Below are 26,720 nucleotides of genomic sequence, written 5' to 3' on the forward strand. Positions count from 1 at the left end.
CTTAGTCAGTCTTTCATTCTCCATTCTCTTCACATGTCCAAACCATCTCAGTGTATTTCTCCTAATCTTCTCAACCACATCCACATCCACCCCACAGCGTTCCTTCACTTCTTCATTCGTCAACCTGTCCCTCCACGTCACTCCACATGCTCCTCTCAAGTAACTCATTTCCACTGCTCTCACTCTTGACTTGTTCCCCTCTTGCAAGGTCCATGCCTCGCTTCCATACGTCAGGGTAGGGATCACAATACTATCATGCAGTGACTTCTTAACTTCCATACTCACCTCCCTATTTCTCATCACTGCTTTCAGTGTACCAACAACCTTCCTTCCCTGCTGTATCCTTTCACGCACTTCATCCCCCAAAGTTTCATCCTTACTCATCACACTACCCAAGTACTTGAATGCACTCACATTCTCCATATCCTCACCATCCATCCTCACTGCACACTCTGTGACTTCATTCCTCTCAAACACCATAACTTTACTTTTGTTTACATTAACTTTCAGATTCCTCCTCCTACACACTGTCCCAAATTCATTCACCAAACCTTGCAACTCCCATTCATCTTCACTCAACAGTACTGTATCATCAGCAAACAGCAACACCGGATGCTTCCAAATCTCACCCTCATTCATTAGAGCCACCCCCACATCCACTGCCCTACTTTGCACCTCCTTTACAACCCCATCCATGTATATATTAAAGAGCCATGGAGACATCACACAACCCTGTTTCAGTCCCACATTGAGATCAAAGAACTCAGCTCACCACCCACTCCCACCGTAACCCAAGCTCCCTCGTACATACTCTTCACAGCACTCAACAATTTTCCCTCCACTCCATATATTCTTAATACCTTCCACATACCTTGCCTATCTATTCTGTCATACTATACGAATCTGGCAATATCTATTAGTAAATTGTATATATTTAGCTTTACTAGCACTGAATGTGACAAGGTTGTTTTGTCCCCATTCATTGATCTTAGATAAGTCTTGATTAATGGAGTGGCTGTACTGAGTTGAGAGATAGAGATATTAATCTTTGTAAATGGGTGTTTGAGTGTGAATGAACTGTGAAGTGTTGAGTCATCTACATATGAATGGATGGTATTGTGGGTGACAAATAAGAGATCATTATTATGAACTAGGAATAGGGTTGGCACCAGAACTGATCCTTGTGGCATGCCAGCGTTAATTGAGTGGAAATTGGAATATTCCTCATCTACTTTTACTTTTATTATTCAGTCACTGTGATATGAGAAAAGCAGAGGAACAAAAGACGTTAGTCCATAGCAAGGGAGTTTGGGCAGCAGGGAACGGTGCCACACTCTGTCGAAAGCTTTAGAAATATCAAGGGCTACTGCATGAGTTTCAGTATGGTCAATTGACTGATGGATGGTATGAGTTAGGAGATTGAGTATGTCAATGGTGGATCTTTCGTGGAGAAAACCATATTGTCTATCACTAATTAAGTTGTTGGATTCAAGGTGTTTAACAATGTGCTTAATAATTACAATTTCAAATACTTTACGAAGAGAAGATGTGATAGCTATTGGACTATAATCAGAAGGGTCAGTGGAACTTCCTTTCTTTGGAATTGGGTGGATATTGACTTCTTTCCGTGAACTAGGGAATGAAGAAGTATGTATGCATAATTTGAATAATTTAGCTGGAACAGAGACAAGTTCTGAAGAACACTTTTTCAAAACAATTGTAGGAATTCCATCTGGGCCTGGAGCTTTGTGGTGGGTAAATTGTCTTGGATGGCTTTTACGAATCTGGTATGTATTGTAAATGAAACAATTTTGGGAGAGTCAAGTTCAAGTACTGGGACGTTCTGGCTGACTTCCTCTATGGTAGAATTTCTGTCAGATGTACTGGCAAAGATCTTTGCTTTCCCATGCGGGTCATGTGTAATGTTACCATCTAAAGATTTTAGGGGTGAATGGATGATTACTTGTTAAAGGTATTATTGAAAGAATTGAGAGTTGACCAGAATACTCTATTGTGATTAGGGTTGTTAAGCAATTATGATGTTTGACTTTGAAGAAAGTTTGATTTAGCAAGATTTATTACAGCTTTTGCATGGCGGTGGCTGAATCGGTAGAGAGGCGGCCTGCAGTCCTGATGGACCCGGGTTCGAATCCCGGCTGGGGCAGGGAACAGTTTAAGGATTTGAATTTCATAAAAAGCAGACTTTCCTGATCTACCAGATGACCCGCCGACATGTCATAAAAGTACCCCCGCTAATACCAGTACAACAGTCCTGTATGAGACATCCCTAGCGTGTATTCAATATGGACGGTGGGTGTTAGCGCCGAAGTGGTGACATGTAGATAGGTGTATGGTATGTAGGAGGACTACTGGGCCTTGAGAGCAGGCTGTGAAGCCTATGCCAAGAAGTCGGACACATAAAAAAAAAAAAAAAAAAAAATCAAATTGACAGAATGATTCAGATGTTTTTATTTTAAGTAAGAGTTATATGCTAATGACTTTTGGGCCGTTGCCCTGGCACAGTTGCTATCAAACCTCTTTGGAGAGTTCGATCTTTTAATGAACTGTTGACTTGGTATGAATGAATCCATAGCAGCTAGAATTAAGTCATTAATGAGGGACTGGGTAGAACTGACATTACTAGAGAAGAAAGACTGCCATGGAATGTCAGCAAGATCATTTCTAAATCCATCCCAGTTTGCCCTATCAAAGTGCCATCAGGCCACCCTGACAGGTTCAGAAAGGGGAGGTTTGGGGGGTTGAGGAGCTGACTACTAAGGCTTTGATGAGATTATGGTCAGAGGATCCAAGTGATGAGAGTACTTCTGTCCTGTTTTGATCTGGATTTGTCAGGAATAGATCCAGGAGATGGGCATTATCGTCAGGATTATCTGGTAATCTGGTTTGTTGCTTTACCAACTGCGTGAGATGAAACGATTATGGAATCAGGTCGCACTGTAGACCAGCATCGTCAGTCCTGGCAGAATGGAATAACCATTCAACATTATGTACATCAGAATCACCCAAAATGGTAATTTCTGTGCTAAGGGCAAGGTTAAGGTTACTCAACTGTGTGGATATGGAGTCAAATACGCTGGGTTCTGAAGAAGCATTGGGGGGGGGGGCGATAGACTACACAGATATATTTGGTAATATTTAGATAATTAGTTTATACGGTCATTAATTTAAATTAGTTGAAGTGCAGTTTAAAACAGTGTCAACTGCATATTCAGATTTAATATAACAACAGGTGCCACCCTTGTTACGGAAGTTTGTGAGGAGATGATAACCAGGAAAACAAAATGGATATATTTCAGTACAGGGAGTGCTTTGGGGTTCTGTGAGGAACAGGGCTAGAGGGGATATGGACTGTAGGAAAAAATTAACTGAATTCAAACTGATACTGAGTCCACGGATATTGGTGAAGAATAAGGCCGCACCTGTACTTTCCCGCTGACGAGCATCATTGGAATTTGCAACAATCGGTACCGGCACAGTCGATGCTTGATGACGACCGGGAGGACCCTGTGCTGCCAGCCCTACCCTGACGGTGGTGGCAATCCGAGATACCACCTTGTTTGCTGATATTAATGCAGCGGCTATTGCTAAAGGGAATGGAAATAGAAGGTGTGATATCTTATGTGCATGTAGTGTGATGTAGGAATTTGAAGGTAGAGGTATTAAAAGATTATGCTGGTCTTCTCTCTGTGTATATGAAAGCACTGAAAATGTTCAGCAAAGGGAGATGATCATGATCAAGTCCTGAGGGCTGGTGAAACGGGAGCTTCAGCTCTCCCTGTCATCAGCTTGCCATCCACCTCGGGAGTACCGCCCTTTTCGACTGGTGCTAGTCTACTCATTCTATTGCATTCACTCGCTGGGATTTTTACTCATGGTGTTTTTTGTTCATTGCTGTGTTAATAATATGGGAAAGAGACATCATGAGATTAGGTTACAGTATGGAATAAGGCAAACAGTGAAAGTTGTTGACGAGAACTTGCAACCTGGCACTAAAGGTGAAGAAATTTGAGTGAGACTCATAAAATGAACATCATGGGACACTCCACCCCTACTATAGTGTTGATTTGTGTGAAGACGTTTGAACACCCAATTAATTATGTGATAATTATTTAGGTATAACGAGACCTTCTCTCGCGATACCATTGTGAATTTTTCATCACTGTAACATATAGCAATATGATATCATTCTCTTATGTATGGACATTAAGTTTGGTAGCTAGATATTTTCCCTGCTAACCAGTATACTCATTTTATTAATACAACATATTTTATAATTTTCTTATCATTCATTTATAATATCAGTGTTGTTTCTTTGTATGTATAGTCAACGGCAAAAGTTCACTCGCTTCCCCTGCCGCTCTATCATCTTTGAGATTCAGATTCGTGAATGCGAAGTAGTGGACACAGGTGCATGGTATCGCAAACAGATGGCGTGGTGGGATGTGGGGTCGGGAGAAAGGTGAAGGTGTATGAAGGGCGAGGGGCCATACGGATTAAAGGAATGCTAACCAAAATTAGTCAGATAAGACAATGAAACGCAAAAGGTGAAAATCATATGAAGTATATATTTTACTGAAACTACACTGCTGTGGGAATGGTGGCGGGTTACTGGATAATATAGAGCGAGTTAATTGTTCCGCACTATATCTTTCTAGCGAATCTCATCGGTCCTTCTTCTGTCTTCTTGCTTATGCAGCTGTCTGTCTCACTCATTCTGTATCGCTAGCACTCTCACGCTTTCATACTCTCTCTACTCCCATTCTCTCTCTCTCTCTCTCTCTCTCTCTCTCTCTATTATCTTGGTCGCTTACTTGACACGTCACCTCGTTTCTACGGAGGAACCTTCCCATATTCCTCCCAATCCCCACCCCACCACCACATCACACCACGCCATCTGTTAGCAGTATTCTGCACCTGTGTCCACTGCTTCGCATTCACGAGTCTGAATCACAGAGATGATGGAGCGGCAGGGGGGGCGAGCGAACTTTTGCCGTTGACTGTACAGTCGCCAAATTTTCCACCTGGGCCACCTAACCGCGAGAGGTGGGTAACGAGTGCTGGCAACAGTGTATCTGTTTGTTCGTGTGTGTTCTGGTGTCAACATCTTTTTCCATATGAAGTTGTAGTATCACACATTTTACATAATAATTTTTAAAGCTGTTTAGTCATAATTAACAGTGTGTAATGAAGTGTGAATGATGAACAACCAAATATCATTTCGCTGTTAGCTGTGGTATAGGAAGAAGGTGGATGGCAGACCACAAGGCCACCCTGTTTCAATTATAAAATGAAGGTTAGGAGAAGTGAAAAGATATCTGAATAGTGCGTAAGTGTAAAGTCCTGGGGAACCATTTATTATGTTGGTATATGTGAATGTACTTAATACCATTTAATAGAGGTGTATAATGTGCTAGTAGAGTTGTCATTTATCTCTACTTTTTGCATAAGCCCAGAGTATATGTAATGCTCGGCACCTCACTTTTTAGCTGACCTCAGCACCGCGCCCTAGTCCTCTCGGTGAGCGTACAGCGTCAGAGGCCGTTTTACAGTTTTAAAGGGAGGTTGTATCGCTCTTACATATCTCTCGGGTCGCAGTTATATTATTCTGTGCCCAATAAAGAGAGATTTAATCTGCTCATTTCTGTCACCTTACGCTACCACTTAATAACAGACCAGCTTCCACCTTCTCGTGGCAGAGGACCTTTGGTGGGAAGTGTCGGGCAGTGATGGCGAGTGGCTGACGTGTACTACAGACAGTGTCGTCGATCCAACACGGTGGTCTAGTTATACTAAACAGCAGAACACTTAATATGTAGTCAACTGCTACTCCATAACGGCTACATTATTTTATTGGTGCTAGCGGTGGCACGATATTTAGTGCTAGCCGTGTACCGATACATTAAATTGGTGGCCAGCAGTGCGACGATACATTTTATTGGTGCTAGCGGTGGCACGATATTTAGTGCTAGCCGTGTACCGATACATGTGTACATGCTCGACGAGAGTTCGGATCATCAACTCTCTTCGTCTGTAGTGAACCTCCGTCAGAGTTTATCCTATAGCTGGTTGAGTACGGAGTTGGCTGGGGAGAAAAATGTCTCAGGAGTAAGGCTGCTCTCCCACGGCTCAGCCAGTTCATGAAACTGGTCGCACTGGAAATTATGTGCCACAGGTTGCGCTGTCAAGGTCAAATAAATATGACTATATTAAATTTATAATACGGTAGTATATATATAATATTATGATATATACTATTACATATAATAATCTCAGGGGTGGATACATCACATCGGTCGACTCATGACTAGCTGACTCGAGGCAGTATTCTGCCTCAACGAACGAGTTTCAACCTTCGACGTCTACAGTTCCTATCTCTCTTACTTAGTTTAAATTAATATCCGGTCAGTGAGTAATCCTGTAACGATTAATGACCTAACTTATCTAATCATGTCTCGGATCAAGAATGGTATTTCAATAGGTTTACTCGAGACCGGCCCAGGACTGGCGAAATGCAAAACGAACAGACACCGGTATCTATTTTTCTACCGTAAGGGCCGGTCTCACGACAGTTCATCTTCCCAGTATACAGTAGACAACTTTTAGCATGGGGTTATCATGTAATAATGAAAAACAGCATGTTTTATGTAATATATGTAAAGATGCGGTCTTTTAGATTATTTTACAGTACTTATTGTTTTCAATACTCGCATTATCCAATACTCTCAGAAGTTCCTTTGAAATTCTATTGGCTAAAAATTGCCAACTGGATATTGGGATGAACTCTGAGGTTCACTGTGGAACACGAGAGTTGATGATCCGAACTTTCGTCGAGCATGTATACACGAACACACAACTACACTGTTGCCAGCACCTGTTACCCAGTTCTCGCGGCTTGGTGGCCCAGTTGGAAAGTTTGGCGACTGTACGTACACTCAAGCTGGTAAATTCGCGCCCACGTACAGTTGGAGAAATTTCCGCGTGGGACATTGTGTAGATGGCAGCAGCAGCGACAAACAGAAATGATCTGGCAACAATGCTAGGGGTGAAGCAGGGGGTGGGAGTTGTGGGGACGGTGAGTGATGGGGGAGAGGAGGGGTGGTGGTGGGGGTAGGTGAGTGTTAGGGAGAGGTTAAGTAACCATTAATTGTGTCAACAAACTCTGCGTAGATAATCATTCCAATACGATTTTTCTATTAATAATAAAAGGTAGTGGCAACAAGCTGCTAATGATGGTTCAGTATTTGATGGAATAAGTTCAGTACCTAAGCAAACAGGTATCGCCAATACGTAACCTTATCCTTCGCCTCCGTCATTACGTCCCTTCATCTGAAAGCTTTCTATTGTTGGCCGAGAATTTACAAAAATATAGAACTGATTTCAGCTGCTTCTCATGCAAGTTGCTTAACAAAGATAAACTTTCATTGCAACTTGTATTAAACACCGAATCTAATATCCTGTAATAGTCCATTTTATATTTGCATAAGTCAACTACTGTTAACTTAATATCGAACACTGGCAAAATAAGGAATATACATCCTTTAGACTGACGTCGTAATTTGTTATCCTTTCATAGTCGTATAGGCAGTTACCCTGCTTACGGATGGATGAGCCTGGCCTTCATACCAGACTATAAATTTAAGCATATTCCAGTCAACACTTTGTTAGGGCCAATCCCTCATATCTTAATAGGCCTATATAACTATATGCTTATGTGCATACGTGTGTGATTATACGGGTATTAAACGTGCATAATCTCTCTCTCTCTCTCTCTCTCTCTCTCTCTCTGACACACGCTGTAGATTACCTTACATACTGTACAGTCAAATTGTTAACCTTTCGGTTGGCAGGAATAAGATACAATCAGTCTATATTTCAGTTGTCATCTAAAGTGAATACGGACCCAAGGTTGCTATTAAAGATGGTGATATAATTGACAAAATACACACGACACACACAAAATTACCAGCACTATGTAAGACTTGCATTGCTACAAATTGTGCATGCACCTAACGTTTTACGAAATTTTCGTAATGTAACATCTACAAATGTGCTAGTAGTGGCGGTCGCCCCGTTCACACAATATTGTTCTAACCAGCCTCACACACACACACACACACACACACACACACACTGGCGTAGTGGTAATGCTTTCGCCTGTCATCTAGTTCGCGCCGGATCGGGTGCGAAAAGTTTCATGAACGAAGTGGGAGGTTACTCTTCCTCTTGACAGAGGGAATGATTGTGTGCGTGTGTGAAGGTCACAGCCTTGCCCTAGATCAGACTATATGAGCTCTCAGCTCACTTCCTGAAGGGTAATGAGCTGACGATCACGTCAGTCACATTATCCTGACCGACCCGGTGAATTACACATACCCACCCAAAAGCAATAAATTGTTGCAGGCAGTTCTCCTCTCCGCCTACTCCTTCCACACAAACTAAGAGATAATATCACATACTTATTTTCTCATACAACTCACAGTTGAGGAGAATATAGTTGAATAATAATTCTTTCTGGGAATTAGGTCGAAGGAAGGACTTATTTGTCCAATCACAGTTAAACAAGAAGTGTTTCTCAACTCAACAATTCTATTCTACTGTCTGATAAACTTCATGCATCAGTCTAGTACTACGCGTTCTAACATTTGTCTGGATAAACAAGTATTACTAACTGTACCAAGAGCAAAAAACGTCACTGATAGTATGTGTTAATACCAGTGACTGTTGGGTTAGCACTCAGTTGACAATTTTCTTGTAAACCAGTGCTTTCCAAACTGGGGAACGAGCCCCCCTTTGGGATGTGTGAGGTAGATGGAGGAATGACCTGAAGCCAGCTTCCAAAAGTTGCTATTATATTGCTGTATGGCGCAGAAGCCTGGGCGTTGAGGAAGAATGAAGAGAAACAGCTGGAGAGGACAGAGATGAGGATGCTGCGACGGCTGATGGGAGTGTCGCAGAGAGAGGAGGAGGAATGATGACATCAGAGCAGAGGCAGGAGTTGTGTCAGTTGTGGAGAAGGCAAGAGAGGCGCGTTTGAGGTGGTATGGGCATGTGTCCAGGATGGAGGAAGTTGATCCTGAGAAGGTGGCATGGAGGAGTCAGGTGGAAAGGAGAACAACGAGAGGAAGACAATGGATTAGGTGAAGAGATGGAATTCAGAAAGAAATGAGGCAGTTAGGCCTGGAGGAAGAGGACGCAGCGAACGGAAGTTACTGACCACAACATAAGAGCGGCCGACCCCACCAGGGACTAAGGCTACGATTATATATATATATATATATATATATATATATATATATATATATATATATATATATATATATATATATATATATACAATGCTGGGAACGCTACTATTATAAAGTAGCGGCGCTCCCGTTCCCGCTACTAGCTCGAAAAAGTAGTGGCGTTACTGGTTTCGCTACCTGATACGAAATGTAGCGGCGCTCCCGCTTCCGCTACTTTGGATAAGAAAAAGGTAGACGAAGGAAAGATTAACAAAAATGTGTGATATAGCAATACACTGTATACAAAATGTGTGATATTAGTCAGTCTGAGTGGTTATGTTGCGTACCAGTAATGTCAGTATATACTTATATTGAAAAAAAAAAAAAAAAAAAAAAAAAATATATATACATCTCGGTGTCACTTTAATGAATCTTAGAGCCGAAGGTACAGGAAGAAGCTATTTACTGTATAATGTAACAAATGTTCTTTTACATTGTTACTTAGTTTACCGACTGAAAGTAACATACGTAAATAAAAGGCAAAAAAATATGGCCTACCATTGATATATATTATATAGATTTATTACATTTTCAATTATACCTGTTTAAGATATGTACGAAAACGAAAATAAAAATGAACTTGGGGTTTCTTTTAAAGGCTATTTATACAGTAGCTATTTTTTTTTCCATTATTTTAAACTGAAAGTAACACCGTTACCAAATAATAACGTAGTGAGTGAGAATTAGTCTGAAAGAGAGATTGGGGGAGAGAGCGGGAGTTAGAGACGGGGATAGTTAGAGGTGTGTGTGTGTTTATTTATTTATTTTTTTTTAATGCGAGGAAGAAGGAACCAAAGGCCATGAGCCCGCAGTAAGAGTTCCCTCCAAGAGAAAAACAAAATACAAGAGAGAGCCAAATTCAAGATCCATTCATTTCGAGATGCCTGGACACACTGAGTTTGAAAGACTGGAGATCACAGGCAGCAGAAAATACAGACAAAGGGAGACAGTTCCAGAGTTGACCTGTCCCATAAATGAAGGACTGAGAGTAACGGTTAACTCTTGCATTAGAGAGTTGGACAGAACAGGGATGAGAGTTTGCTGCCAGACGGGTGCTACGCGCCCGTCGTAGAGGTGGAGGAATGCATGCAGACAGTTCAGAGGAGCAGTGACCATTAAAGTAGCGATAGAAAAGAGATAAAGATGCAACAATGCGGCGAAGAGACAGAGGTTGAAGGGAGTCAGTAAGAGGAGGAGAGTTAATGAGACGAAAACCTTTGACTCCACCCTATTGAGAAGAGCTGTATGTGGGGAGCCTCCCCACACGTGAGAGTTGTACTCCACACAGGGGCGGATAAAACCGCTGTATAGAGTCAACAATTGTGCAGGGGTAAAAAAAGAACGGAATCGGCTTAGCACACCCGATCTCTTGGAAGCAGATTTTACAAAAGATGTAATATAATCTTTCCAAGATAAGTCTCGAGTAAATGAAACCCCAAGCATGTTCAAGGATGATGCAGGATTGAGCTGAATATTATTAAACATTAGTGGGCATACCTGTGGAAGATTTTGATGGGTTGATAGGTGAAAGAACTGAGTCTTAGATGCATTAAAAACAACAAGATTATTTTTACCCCAGTCAGAGATACAAGCCAAGTCAGACATTATGTGTGCCATAGCCTCATCCCTTATTTGTTGAAGTAATTGCTGAGATGGACGTTGCGGGAACCGAATGGAAAGGTGAAGGGTGGAGTCATCAGCGTATGAGTGGATAGGGTTAGATGTACAGCTTAGAAGGTCATTGATGAATAAAAGGAAGAGAGTTGGTGATAGGACAGAGCCCTGAGGAACACCACTGTTGATAGATCTAGGAGAAGAACGATGGCCGTCTACAACAGCAGCTATAGAACGACCAGAAAGGAAGCTAGCGATGAAGACACAGATAGAAGGATAGAAACTGTAAGAGGGCAATTTGGAAATTAAAGATTTATGCCAGACTCGATCGAAAGCCTTTGAGATGTCAAGTGCAATGGCAAAGCTTTCGCCAAAGTCCCGAAAGGAGGATGACCCAAAAGGAGGATGACCAGGAGTCTGAAAGGTAGGTGAGAAGATCGCCAGTGGAGCGTTCCTGACAGAACCCGTACTGACGATCAGAAAGAAGGTTGTGATAGGAATGATGCCTTAAAATTTTTCTATTGAGAATTGACTCGAAAACTTTTGAAATACAGGACGTTAATGCAATTGGACGATAGTTGGAGGGTTGGGAGTGGTCACCCTTCTTTGGGACTGGCTGAATGAGAGCAAACTTCTATCTATCTATCTATATACCTAGGCTGCTTCCCCCAAGGAAAGGGAGGTAGCCGAGACAGGACGACTCACTCTCCATTTACTCATCCATTCAAACACATTCATTCGCATCTTAGCCCCAAAGGGAAGGTACAAGTTGAGACAAAGGCGAAAGAGTTTGCCTAGGCAGGGTGTAAGCACAGAAGCACAGTTCTTGAGAACAACAGGAGGAACTCCATCAGGCCCATATGCCTTGTTAGTATTGAGGCCAGTGATGGCAGAAAATACATCAGCTGAAGAAATTTTGTCTGCCATGAGGTAGTCAGACGCGGGAAGTGATAGAGGAACAGCACCGGAATCATCTAATGTGGAATTCGAGGAGATAGTCTGTGCGAAGAAATCTGCTTTATCAGTAGAAGAAATAGCTACAGAGCCATCAGAGTAGAAAAGAGGAGGGAAGGATGATAGAAAGGTTTTTGGCAAAGTGCCAAAAAGAGCGGGAAGAATTCAAGTTGGAGAGTTGAGAGCATTTAGTACGGATGAAATTATTTCAAAACAGCGAAGAACAGACTTAGCACGATTCCGGGCAGAAACGTAAAGATGATGTGATTCAGGAGTGCATTGGCTCCGGTACCTTTTGTAGGCCCTCTCCTTGTTGCGGACAGCATTAGAACAAGCATGATTAAACCAAGGCTTTCTTGCGTTAGTCAAACGATATGAGAAAGGAATGTATCCTTCCATACCCGAGAGAATAGCCTCCGTAATGTGCAAGGTACACTCATATGGCTCCTGGCCATGGAAGCAATAATCATTCCAGGGAAAATCAAAGAAGTACTGCCTGAGGGCCTCCCAATCCGCGGCTCCAGTATGCCACAGGCGACATTTTCCTGGAGGGTCCAACGGCCATACCGGAGTGATAGGACAGGTTAAGGTGATAAGGTTGTGATCAGAGGAGCCCAACGGAGAGAAAAGATTAACAGTGTAAGCAGAAGGGTTAGTTGTAAGGAAGAGGTCAAGTATGTTGGAGCTCTCTCCAAGGCGGTCTGGGATACGGGTAGGGTGCTGTACAAGCTGCTCTAGGTCATTAAGGATAGAAAAGATGTAGGCTTGTTCACCAGGTGGATCAGTGTGTGTGTGTGTGTGTGTGTGTGTGTGTGTTGCCTACATCTAGCTGACATTCTTATTTATCTTAATTAACCCATCACGTCCTGAGGTTTTCCGCACCTCCGACATCCCCCAGTCCCGAGGTATTTTCGATTTTTTTTTCTTTGGCTAAAACCTTCACTTTTGGTGAGAAACATCGAAAATTCATAGAGAAATCGCTCACCTGAGGTTTAAAATACCCAATCCAGGTAGGAGTTCCTCCTTACCTGACTGGGTTTTCTAACATGCTGGCACCAAAGAAAACGAGTTCTATGGGAGGGTAACTATTTTATCCACTCATAAACGGTATTTATTTATTTACTTGGTACGAATGAATATGTAGTATGAGAGTATATTGGTTTTCAAGCAGTAATAAAGGCATTATAAGCATTGTTTCACTCACTAACTAATCACCATACCTGACCTTTTTTTGCCACATTACCAGATCATTATTTCTGGTTGTTTCTTCTTCTAATGCTATGTAAACATTGTCCTCCACATTGTCATCGATTGGGGAATCACTCTGGCCCTGAATATCTTTATTAGCCAGGTCACTGGTAACAGGTCCTTTGCCAAGACAATGGCGTGAGGGGGGGAGGGGGGAGGTTATACGGTGTAAGGCATTGTCCCTGCTTGGCATCTTGTAGAGGAATAGAGGAAGGTGTCCCGTGTATACATACGAAAAATCACGCACGAAAATTGAAAATTGTGCAAATTAGGGACCTTGCAATTGCACGACGTACTGGTACGTCGCTGGGACTGGCAAATGCAAATCGTTGCAACGTACCCATACATCGACGGGATGGGGCAGGTTAAAATAATCGATAATTAACAAGCAAATTCATGTCTAATTACTCCACATTGCTAATAAATAATTATAAACTACTGATGTAATGTAGAACAAACATCATTAATTGACAGAATTGACGAAAGTATTATTTCGTCATTAATAAATACAACCAAACCGTCGGCATATCTGTATGTACTCACCAACTCCGGACCTGTATTCGTTGCGTGAGTAGCGAGGAGTACGGTAACGTGTGAGTACAGCCAAAAAGTAGTGGCGCTCTCAGTTCCACTACTGGCTAAAAAAAATAATTGCGTTACCACCATCGCTATTAAAATAGTAGCGGCGCTATCCCCAGCTCTGTATATATATATATATATATATATATATATATATATATATATATATATATATATATATACCTAGGCTACTTCCCCCAAGGAAAGGGAGGTAGCCGAGACAGGACGACACATTCCCCATTTCATCCATTCAAACACATTCATTCGCATCTTAGCCCCAAAGGGGAGAAGGGAAAGATTCTCACTGCACCACACTGCACGAGGGTCAACTGCGCAGTGCAATCAGTGACATCCGCAGCAGGGCCCGACAGCAGGGTTGGTTTACCCCTGCCACATCATAATAGACCCATCCCCTTACCCGCACCTGACATGATAGCTGATCAGACCAAATGCGGGAGAATATTCCCTCAGGGCTGCGTCATCATTATTCATTCACAATTTCTCTCCATTTATTTCTGTCACGCACAGCCACTCTTCCTTGCTCAACAGACATCCCTCTCGCATCCAGCGCTCTCTTCACACTGTCCGTCCATGCTATTCATGGTCTTCCTCTGAGCCTTACACCTCTCACATCAAATCTAGTTATCTGTTTCACCAATCGCTCATTATCGATTCTCTCCATATGCCCAAACCATCGCAACACCCTCTGCTCAACTCCATCAGCCATCTTACGAACAACTCCAGTTCTCCTTCGCACTTCATCATTTCCAACTCGATCCATACGCGTCGCTCCACACATACTCTTCAGACACCACATCTCCATTACATTCCAACTTTTCCTCTCTGCTACACCCATATTCCATGTTTCAGCCCCATATAACGCAGTCGGTACCACAACACTCTCATTCAGCCTTCTCTTTACATCCATTCCAAGCGAACGATATCTAAAGACTTTTTTCTTTCCTCCCAGCACCTTTCCTACTTCATTCACTCTAAACTTCACTTCTGCATCTATTCTTCCATCCACAGCAACATGTGATCCTAAATATTTATAACACTCTACCTCCTCAAGCAACTCGCCATTCAAAACTATATTCATCCCCCTACCATCTACCAACCTCGTACACTTCATCACTTTTCTCTTATTGTCATTTACTTTCAATTTCCTCCTTTTACACACCCTGCCAAACTCCTCTACCAAGTGTCTCAATCTCTCCTCTGAATTAGCCACCAGTGCAGTATCATCTGCAAACAGCAGCTGCTTCAGATTCCACTCTCCACCATCAACATTCACCAGACTCAGACCTCCACCTAAAACTCCTGCATTCTCCTCACTTACAACACCATCCATATATATATATATATATATATATATATATATATATCTATATATATATATATATATATATATATATATATATATATGCGTCTCAGACTCTGGTGAGTCAAGTGGTGATAAACGAATCCATCTCATTCAGCTGTGACCATCAAGTCACGGCCTTCTCAACCACAGCCGATTAAGCAGTATATAATTCACCATGATGTGATGGATATTATGCCTTTAAATATTATTACGGGTTGAAGAAGGTATAATACCCAGGAAATTTAAAAGAATATGCCGTATAAATAAACAAGTAGAAATATGCACTTTCGCTCATAAATGGCTAGAATATGCATTTGCATACGCACATATGGAAATGCATGATTATTCTAAGCCTACTTATGAGTCTCTGTGAGACAAACTGAATTAGACAGCGAGAGACCAAGTATTATACACTGCACAACACACTCACACGCAGACGCTATTGATTGACCTGAAAAGGTCTAGGTCTGGTTTATGCTTAAATTAGTTTGTGACAAGCAGCCAGCATGTGCTTGCGATTTAGGAAATATATCAAATTCACATTGACAGCTAACAAAGATGTATTTGTCTTAATATCTGACATACTTTAATGCCTTTTGGAGTAAAAAATACTAACAGCTGACTGAAACAACGAAGAAATGGAATATTATATTTACTTTATTTTCCATACACTACATATCTACGTTACAATTAAGAATGTGTGAGCAACTTTTCTGAGACGTATCTGGGTAAACGTCTGTAGTCTGTGTTACAATAGGGTTGTTATGGATACCGAAGGGGGGCGAGTTATTTTATGTTACGTGTTGGTGATGTGTGTGTGTTTATATCAGCCTTGCGTGATCACTGAACTGACCAGTTTTCATAATGTCATGAACCATCACTTTACAGCTTATTGCTACTTCGTGCGTTCCCCTATCATAAAAATACATTCATTTAAAATCAAAGCAAATTATATTACATTAAGTGGCTATTAAGCCTCTCCTCACCACTCCGCTACCCCCACTCCCATCTCTCCCAACACACACAGGTACTCCCACTTCCCCCCCATCCCTCACTTCCCACCCCTCTCACCACACAGCTACCCCCCCACTACCCCGCAATCCCTCACCTACCCCGCAAGTCCCACCCCTCCTTTACCCTCAACACTGTTACCAGATCAAATTATTTGCCGGTCCGCGAAATTTTTTTTCCTGCCCAGTTCCGTCACTTTGCACATATGGCAACGTTGCCCTGTGTTTAGTTTGGCAACGCCGCGCAGCAGTGAGCCATATCGGATGCCAGGTTTAGTATTCATCACAATTATTTACTTTTTTTATGCTTGACTATAAATATAATACCTGACTATCTATATTTTACATGGATTGAAAGACTAATAGAGACATAGAGGTCATATAGTTTTCGTTGCCTTAGCTTAAATAAATATAAAAAGGGGCCATACCACTGTCTTTACTTCGTCACTCGTCTGCTGAGAGAGAGAGAGAGAGAGAGAGAGAGAGAGAGAGAGAGAGAGAAGATACTCGCTACACTTTGCTAAAATTAGTTATATGTTGATTTAATGAAAATGCGGTACGTCTTAGGGGTGGTACATGACTGCTCGTTGAGAACACTTATCAGTAACATATGTTGTAGGCCTATACTACTTTCCCTGTCATTTCTTGTCATTGCTCCCAGACGTACGATTCAATCAGCTGTGTTTACAATCGGCAATGGCGCATCACTGGGTCAGTTGCACAGACTGTCTGAGATTATTCACGAACAACAAAGTAGACCCTTAATATGACAACAATAATTGCTTATTTTCCAATCATTATTTTACATTCAGTCCCTCACTGAAGATCAGCAAATGTGTTCCCAGCCCAATGCTATTACCAAATAGAATATATTGAGTTTATTTTTTTAATTCCTTGTTTCTCTTGATTTACTTATTTTGCACACAATGGTCTATAATGTCTCATGTCTGACCCAATGCCTGTCATCAGCACATGGGAAATAGCATATGGTGCCTGGTGGTGTTTAATATTTAATAACGATTATACCGTAACAAATAAAGCTTTGCATTTCATCAAATACAAAAACCCTTCAAGCACACTTAACATGAAATAAAGGACATGAGAACATGAAAATAATCTGAAATGTAACCTGACATATGATTTTACTAATATACCTAAGAAAAACAAGAAAATAATCTGAAATCTAACCTGACAAATGATTTTACTAATATACCTAAGAAAAACAAGAAAATAATCTGAAATCTAACCTGACATATATACCTAAGAAAATGTCTAATGAAACATTGATATTCAGGCATCATTGATACCAATATTTCCCAGCTTGCAGCAGAAATTACCAAGGTTAACCCTTAAGAATGATCATGAAAAGCGTTTTAGGTGATAAAATATTATGGGTCATTAACCTCTCTCTCTCTCTCTCTCTCCTGTAAAGACAGCTGATTGAATCGTACGTCTGGGAGCAATGACAAGAAATGACAGGTAAAGTAGTATAGGCCTACGACATATGTTACTGATAAGTGTTCTCAACGAACAGTCATGTACCACCCCTAAGACGTACCGTATTTTCATTAAATCAACATATAACTAATTTTAGCAAAGTGTAGAGAGTATCTTCCTTGCATACTCACTTTTTATTGATGACCCTGCATGTTATTATTTTATACTGTTTCAAGCTCTCTCTCTCTCTCTCTCTCTCTCTCTCTCTCTCAGCACACGAGTGACGAAGTAAAGACAGTGGTATGGCCCCTTTTTATATTTATTTAAGCTAAGGCAGCGAAAACTATATGACCTATGGCTCACTGCTGCGCGGCGTTGCCAAACTAAACACAGGGCAACGTTGCCATATGTGCAAAGTGACGGAACTGGGCAGGAAAAAAAATTTCGCTGCCGGTCCTGCTGCCTTCTACGCGGTGTCCCACGCGGAAATTTCTCCAACCGTATCTAGGTGTTTGTGTCAACTGAGCTGGTAACACTGTATGGGGGAGGAGTCAGAGTAGGTGGAACCTAGTTGAGCGACATGTAGTGTTAAGTAGATGTCCACTAATATACCTGTCAAATTGTTCTTGCAGATAGGTCTGGTAGGATGTTTTGCATAATTGATAAGGATGAGCATGTAAAAAACGCCCATGAATGTTAATGAACGTACTGTAATATCACGTGGTAATGCCAACAACCGATGTTGTCTTAAGGCATCTGTCAATCATCACGTAATAACTATGGTAGATGACACTTTATTAGCAGGTGGCTATTGTGAAACTCTGACCATGCAGGATTCTGCTCAGCATTGTTAAATACAAACACAGTAACTGTGGCAAAGGGGACCATGCAATAATTATGGACTTATTGTCATGTCTTGTGACCTCTACACACACACCGTCCCCATCCACTACCCCTCCCAGTATCCCTCGTCTCTCATATTTAGTATCAGATATTAGGTTTGGTTTGGTAAGATTCGTCGGTAATAATTGACGTTACCGACATGGGGCATTGATCCAAGATATGGTTACCACCTATATCAGTGAAAGGGAATTGAGTCATACTTATTATTAGTGCCAGCGTTGAGCTTTTAATGCGACAGCTTGTATGGGACAGTAATTGCATCGAATAACGGAATATGTGTCACTGATTCATCCAAGATTTCGTAAAATGACACCCACAACCATTACTAATATCATTCTGACATCTATGTGTCGCACCTATAGAGGATAATGAAGTAAAGTGTCATCTTACATGATTACATATTTGTAATTAACAATGTTGAGCAGAATCCTGCATGGACGGAGTTTCACAGTAACCACCTGCTAATAAAGTGCCATCTACCACAATTATTACGTGATTAACAGATGCCTTACGACGACAGCGGTTCTTGGCATTACCACGTGATATTACAGTACGTTCATTAACATTCATGGGCGTTTTTTACATGCCGCATCGTTATCAATTATGCAAAACATCGTACCAGACCCATCTGCAAGAACATTTTGACTGGTATATTAGTGGCCATCTACTTAACACTTAATTTCGCTCTACTATGTTCCACCAACTCTGACTCCTCCCTCACACAGTGTTACCAGCTCAGGTGATACAAACATCTAGGGTGGGTGCGAATTTACCAGCTTAAGTGTACATTAAGTTGGGTTGATGTTTTCCATGTTAACTGGTAACTCTTATTATTAGCATAATGCATTATCACATACTTTTCTTATCATTCACTTATATCAATGTTGTTTATTTATATTGTCTTCTGTTGATCTCCGTATCAGTAAATAAATATCGGGAGATATTTGCTTCACCAGTAGGGTGAGAGAAATGTAAAAGTAAGGAACTGGATGTTTCGCGCTGACCCAATCTGTGAGCCAGGCTGAGAACACCAGAGCTTCTGTGAACAGCCTTGGGGTGACATTGGGCAACACAGAAAGAAAACTTCCTATTTGCGCCTTGAAAGATTATATGAATGTCAAAGATCAAGTACACTCTGTAGGTGTAACATCTAATCTCAGTATATCATCCAATGGGGAAGGCGGGGTTTTATAAGATCACCTGAAATCTTGATAGTTAATTTACGGGCCCACATCTCACAGAGGGGTGGCGACTTAAGCCAAGGTAAAGTTCAGAGTACTGCCATTAACAGCAAATTTATTTTTAAATACGAGTCCTTGCTCAGTGGTCTTACGTATTGTTTGGCTTCTTTACCCCTCAGAAATGTTAGTACGTACAGCCTATAAGTGAAATACTCTCACTTTGATTCTCAGGCCAGTCAGACTCTTTGATGCAGTTTGTTTCACCCCATGTGCATGTTCACCCAGCCGTACAAATGAGAACTAGGATGTAACTTTGTTCCGTGTCCTATTACAAGGAAGACTGGAATTCAAGTAAAGTTTTGTCTGCTTTAATGACACGTGCAGTCGAAAGGCATCACAGTAAGTCATTTTTTTTTTCATGCTCCTCAGGATCACATTGACTACATCAACATCAGGACACCCGTATCCAAACGTAAATACCTGGGATCAGCCAAGGGTGAGATCTATGGGCTGGACCACACCAGGGACCGATACTCGCTCAGGAACAATGCCCTCCTGCGCCCTGACACTGACATACCAGGTGAATACTATGGCTTGAGTGTGGTAAAGGATCTGCATCGTGGCATCATAGTATTGGCGGCTGAGGGGGTTTTCTTAAACCTTTTCGTAAGCGATATATTTTGCGTACTATATATTACCATTCTGTTATATCAGTCTGTTTATCTGTCTGTCTCTCTACCTACCTACCTACACACACACACACACACACATATACAAGGTGTGCCGAGAGGAAAGGGCATAACTTTGGTAATTGATAGTTGAGGTAGTTCTAAGCAAAAAATGCTATACTAACATGGTCCAAATATCAGCCTTTATAGAACTACATTTACTAATGATCTTATGGGCGAATTTGAAAGAGGCCATTTTCGCCCATAAGGCTATCGGTAATTGTATTTCCGTAACGGTTGAGATTTAGACACATGTTCTTAAACATAATTTGCTTAGATTTTCATCATCCATCATTTCCCAAAGTTATATATATATATATATCTATATATATATATATATATATATATATATATATATATATATAAGTCGATACAGACTGCATATTTACCCACATAATGTTAGTAGCTTGTCATATGCAGACATAGACATGTAATGAATAGGTGCTAGGGAACCCTCTTAACTGGTACAATGATAAGCCATAGTTTACTCTCAGCCTTCACTCACACCCCTGCTTGAGAGCACAGTAAATGGTAGCAATGGTTTCACACTGCAACAAGACCCGTTGCTGGTACTCGGAAAAGTTTGCCAAACTGGACGAGTAGTAGCGTCATGGCGGACTGTTTCTCGTGCAGTCTAACAAAGTTCCAAATGACCGCCTTAAACTGAACTAAGGCCATTGCTGTGAATCACTGACTTTTATTTCCATCCAGTCTGGGATAAGATTACAAAGTAAGTACAGTAGGAGCTATGGCTTACAACTGAACATTAACCTCTCGTTTATACTGACATGAATAATGGCCGAGCAATAATGGCCAAAGCAATTTACATGGCATCTTTATAGACCACAGGCAATATAATTTGTCCCGCGTTCACGTGGTACACAGAGATATAGGTCGCTCTATGGATAATAATACAAATAATAATAACAGTAATAATAATAATAATAATGATAATAATAATAATAATAATAATAATAATAATAATAATAAACTAGAAGCCTGTAACTGTCAGAGACAGTTACTGATCTCCACTTACGAGAATTTTGCTGACAGGGACAACTAACTTTTTTTGTTATAACTCAAAAACTGTTGGTCAAACTGTAACCAAAATGTATACAGACCTGGTCCAGGACCAGGCAAAACTTCTAGGGTCAAGATGTACCTTATTTATTTATTTTTTTCTGTATGGAAGAGCAGTTGAAAAGTATGATGTCCAAAATATTATGCCATTCATGAATGACAAGGTTTTTTCTATACAAATGTTTGGAAAATAATTTTAGTGAATTTCTTCCATGTTAATGTATATATAACAGATTTCTGGGAAATTGAGGTTGAAGATTTATGATTTTTGGTCATTTTGGACCTGTGTTCTTGAGAATACTATAGAGTTGTCACTGAAACCATTTTTTTTTTTTTAATGATTCAGAAATTGTAGGTCTAACTGCCACCAAAAATTATACAGACCTGGTCCAAGACTAGAGCCAGGAGGTGCATCATTTGTATTTTGGTTTTTCCTGTATGGAAGAAAATTTGAAAAGTTTTGTAAAGTCAGGCATCCGAAATATCATAATGTCACGCATGAATAACCTTTAGATTTTTTCCGTACAAATGTTTGGAAAATAATTTTTTCATCTGGTTTCTTTCCATGTTCATGTATCTATAATAGTTTGGGAGTAAGTTAAGGTTGAAAATTCATGATTTTTGGACATTTCTGGACCTGTGACCCAGAAAATTAGGTCAAGGTCATTGAAATTGGGTTACTGTAATAGGGTCATCGTGCTGTACATCCTCAATAATATGATGAAAATCAGAGACTAAAAGTGACGGAATAATAATAATAATAATAATAATAATAATTTTTATTATAATATTAAAAATAATGACAGAAACAAAGATATCCACCAATAATAATAATAATAATAATAATAATAATAATAAAAATAATAATAATAATAATAACTTGAACTCTGTAACAGTCCTATGGACAGTCATTAGTTTCCGCCTACTATATCTTACAATGGCCTTGACCCCATAGGAGAGATTTGTATCTTTTTTTTATAAAACGAAATAAGCTCTCAGGAATCTGTCTTCTAAGTTTCATTTGCAGAATACTTGCTCAGGTCCCATTGAACTTTCCAGTAGACGACCACCTTATCTCATTCACTCATAATATTGATCTGACTCTTTCTGCCACTGCACGTAAAGGATTTGGATTTTTTTCCATCACCAATGGCTCATTCCAGGACACATGCTGGGCCCTTCAGATTCCTTCTGCAGCCTCCGATCTCCTGGAATCGTCGCGTACTTCTGAAGCTGGAAAAATAATAATACCAAGGAAAAAAAAAGTCTTCTATGTAATAGGTGGATAATAATAATAATAATAATAATAATAATAATAATAATAATAATAATAATAATAATAAATAAATAATAATAATAATAATAACAATAATAATAATACTGTAATAATAATGATACTGTAATAATAATAATAATAATAACAACAACAACAACACAGGAGAGTGGATAAGCTTGTTTTTGTCGTCTTCATGTAGAAGGTAGTTCTCTCTTCAAATGTGCATAACGAATGTAATCAAAATAAAATAACAGGTATACGGGAGACATATAAGACACCGTGTATTATCTTTCATATACCTTAACCTTGGGAAGATTATCGTCTATGGTCCTTTCGCAGCAAGAAGTCCGTTCAGGGTGTGGCAGAAGTTGGGATTTCCCCGAGTGCGACGTTGCCAATCTGACCACCAATTATCGGATTATCACTCTCCCTACCTACCCCCATCCCACCTGTTTCTCTCTCTCTCTCTCTCTCTAGATAGATAGATAGATAGATAGATAGATATATTTATATATATGTATATTATATATGTATATTATATATATTTATTATTTATTTTCAACTTTTTTTCCACACCATCTATGAGGTAAAAGTCTAGGTGCGTTTTATTTTTAAGAGGTTTCCCCTGTAGGCCTAATCCTCTCTCTGACCCTGGGTCCCTCGCCGACCTCGGCATGGCAACATGGGAAAAAAGCACTGCCACGTGTCATAGAATTCATTCAAATTGTTATAATTCTAAAAAGTGATACTCAATGTACTATATAGCTTCCTTTATTATAAACAGAATATAAAAAACAATTTCAAATAGCACATAGATGGGAAATAAGAGAGAGAGAGAGGCATGTACTACGGTTGATTTGGCAACATCGCTACAGGTGATTCACCAGGTGGGCCCCACCCTGAACGGACTTCTTGCGGTGAAAGGACCATAGCTTTTTTTTTGTCACAGCTCAGTAGCAACATAATCAAATGCTACGATCATACCGCCATTCAGTAGCCATGTTCTTGTGTTAACCTTTCATTAGAGTCATTACGTAAGATGAAGAGATGGTAATAACTAGGCCAAGTTAGGGTGAACAGAGTAGAGGCCGCCTTTCAATGACATCAGAAATCCAACACGTTTATTCTGGCAATAGAATGATGTGGTATGGGTAGCCTTGCTGTGGGCTGCCTGAAGAATACCAGTAAGTATAATGTGTCTACTTGACCGTTTCAGTCTAAATTACGTATCTTGTATTTAGTTCTTAATATGTTCAGAAGTTTCACATTCATATCAGAATAGGCTTTCTTAAATGGCGAGGTTGGTTACAGGCTTCATTAACCCACACACTACAAGAGGCCTTCTTTGATTTGGACAAAATAGTCTGGTGGCAATAAGTATAATACGAAAAAGACATCTTCGTTATGAAGTGGTTAATCTGTCTAGGACTGCCGTCTCTCTATCATGAATACTGCACTTGAACATAAAATGAATAGTGGAATGGAGTTTAATTTGTGAGGAAATGTTATGGAAGTGATGCAACGTTGCACATGTCTTATTGTGCCGTTGAGCTGCATGAAAACCACAAAACGACGAAAATTTTCAACAACTTAAGATGAAAAAAAATAACATAATATTCTCAAAATAATTCTTAAAGGAAACGTTTATTTGAATCCTCACTGGATTGTTAATTATGTTCTTGTGGGTAAACTGATCATTTTATCAGCTGGCTTGTACGCAAGTTATTTTATCATTGTCCTGTTGCATATAAAATGGGACCGATTAACAACTTCTTTGTTTTATTGCAAACGAAGTAGTTACCCATTATTCTTGTTAATTTGTTCACCGTTTATTCCCTGAACTTGTTGGCACTCTAATCATTTGATAATGCTTTATGTTGGTAAGTAACGATGTATTCATTGTTTGTGGTGGTAAGTTAATAATGTAGTAATTGTTTTTATTGAAATTTAAGTACCGGTGTTCAGTCATTTCTGATAGCCAAAGATTTCAGTCACTGGCCTTGTTGCTAAGTTTATTGCTTCTATTATTAAGTTGGCCATTCAGTAATTGTTTCTGTCGGTTAATGTTTTACCTGCTGTGTCTGCAGGTCTGTACCTGACAGGACAAGACGTGTGCTCCTGTGGATTCACTGGGGCAATATATGGAGGCCTCCTTTGTGCCTCATCAGTCCTGCAGCGCAATCTCATATCAGACCTCACATCACTTCACAAACGCATCGAAGCTGACAAGAAGCAACAATAACAAAACTAATTTGGGAGCCTTAACATTCGCAGAGATGTCTCCTGATATTTATGCTTGACAGAGTCCCTTCTTTCTGCTCCCTAAGTTACAGAAATTAAGACAACTTAATCTAGTCTTACCTTATTACAAAAGCAACATCTAATTACTTCGCCCGGGACGGAGTTCGTCGAGGTATTGTTTTTGGTCGAGTTTCTTTGTGTCTTAGTTTCTTTGTTTGTTAGCAGTATTACGGAAAAACAGCTGAATGAAAGTACATGAAACTTTCAGGGTATGTGGGCACTGATCATGAAAAGAAGTGATTAAATTTTGGAGGTAATCGAGTGACCCTGAAAAGTCAAAATCAAGGTCACAGATTTTCAAAAGGCAATAACTTGAAACCGGTTGAAGATAGAGATATTTACTATCATCAGCATAAAGGAACTCTTATACTGGCTTTCATTTGGCACCAATACCTTTGACCTGGAGTGGCTTTGAAAAGTCAAACTCAAGGTCACGGATATTCAGGGGGCTATAACTTGTTATATCTAAATGTCTTCCAGTTTGAAAGATGAAATGCAAGGTCAAAGAGTTTCACAGGGCTAGCAGAAGTTGAAATTCGGGAGATATTTAGTATTATCAACTTTGGAACTCATTATGAAATATTTTACAAATCATAATGACAGATCACAAGTTCCATTTCATGTGCACCACCACCTTAGACTTTAATTGTTTACTGACACTAAATGGTAGTACCGATTCAGTATTTAATAGCAATAAAATAACTGCTGCTGGACGAGGTTTGTTGTGCCTGGCACCACTTTTTGTGGTTATGTTGCTTTCTTGATGTGACTGGTGCAACCACCATGAACACTTTTTCATATCTAATGATACCGAAGAAATAAAAAATCACTGTACCACAGCAGGAGAATTATCAACAGCCTGATTAGTGAATTGGGCCAGACACTTATTCAACCACACCATACAATGGTATAATGAGCAATTCCATTGTGTTTTTTCTGTTTCAGACATGTTGCTTCTCATGCTCTCATCTGTTGCTAATTTTCTGACAATAAGCAACAGCATATTCATTTAAGCTAAATGCTATAGTTATTTTAATGCATCTTTTCTTCATACTATTTTTTGTCCCCTTTTTTGTAAAGGGCTAGAATCGACTTTCTTTTAATTAGTCTTTCCCCTCACTTGTGTCACAGCATATTACTTTTTGTTTTATTATATTTTTCTTATATTTCGAGGTTTATTGTCAAAAAATTTTAGATTTCAATAATCAAAACTTGGATGGGTAAGTTGCCCTTCTGTTATTTTTATCTGTATAGATGACAGTATAATCCTACGTTTCTTGTCAGAGTAGCCTGCATACCAAGACTTATTTTGACATTGCGTTCAGTTGTTGATATGCTCCCTTCTCAGCATTTGTACAAGTTTTACAGCAGCTTTTAGTTACATCTTTCCTTGTTTTCTTTTTATGGCAAAAGATGTAGCTAAGTCCTATATATGATACTGTTATATTTATTGTAAATTTTAGGCAATAGCACATTTAGTTAGGTATGTTCTTTGACTATTCAAATATAAACTGTAAACGTAGATAATTTCTCGTTTCACTGTTTGTTAATTCAGGGTGCTGAATATTTATCACTACCTGTTAATTTTCTTGCGTCAACAGGTGCGGCCAAACCATACTCCTATGGTAATTTATGAGCACACATAGTCGACACACAGCATATGCAAAGCACAGAACAGGACAACATTCCCGTCCTTGACTTTCACACACATATTGGTACAATACTTTTGAGATCAAACTAA

At 40.0% G+C, this 26,720-nt stretch overlaps 1 protein-coding gene across 1 annotated transcript in view; it reads left to right on the forward strand.

The window, feature by feature from the left end:
• Nucleotides 1-24,920, forward strand: part of LOC145396193 (all-trans-retinol 13,14-reductase-like) — a 177,466-nt gene extending 152,546 nt beyond the window's left edge. The window contains exons 14-15 of the mRNA XM_080269632.1: nucleotides 20,024-20,174; nucleotides 24,766-24,920. Coding sequence (XP_080125758.1) covers nucleotides 20,024-20,174; nucleotides 24,766-24,920 — 306 coding nt within the window. The remainder of the gene's footprint in view (nucleotides 1-20,023; nucleotides 20,175-24,765) is intronic.
• The last annotated feature ends 1,800 nt before the right edge of the window (nucleotides 24,921-26,720 follow it).

Source organism: Coenobita brevimanus, chromosome 35 (genome assembly GCF_032717465.1).
Source record: "Coenobita brevimanus isolate Jiangsu-jjx chromosome 35, ASM3271746v2, whole genome shotgun sequence".
In the NCBI taxonomy this organism is placed as follows: domain Eukaryota; kingdom Metazoa; phylum Arthropoda; class Malacostraca; order Decapoda; family Coenobitidae; genus Coenobita; species Coenobita brevimanus.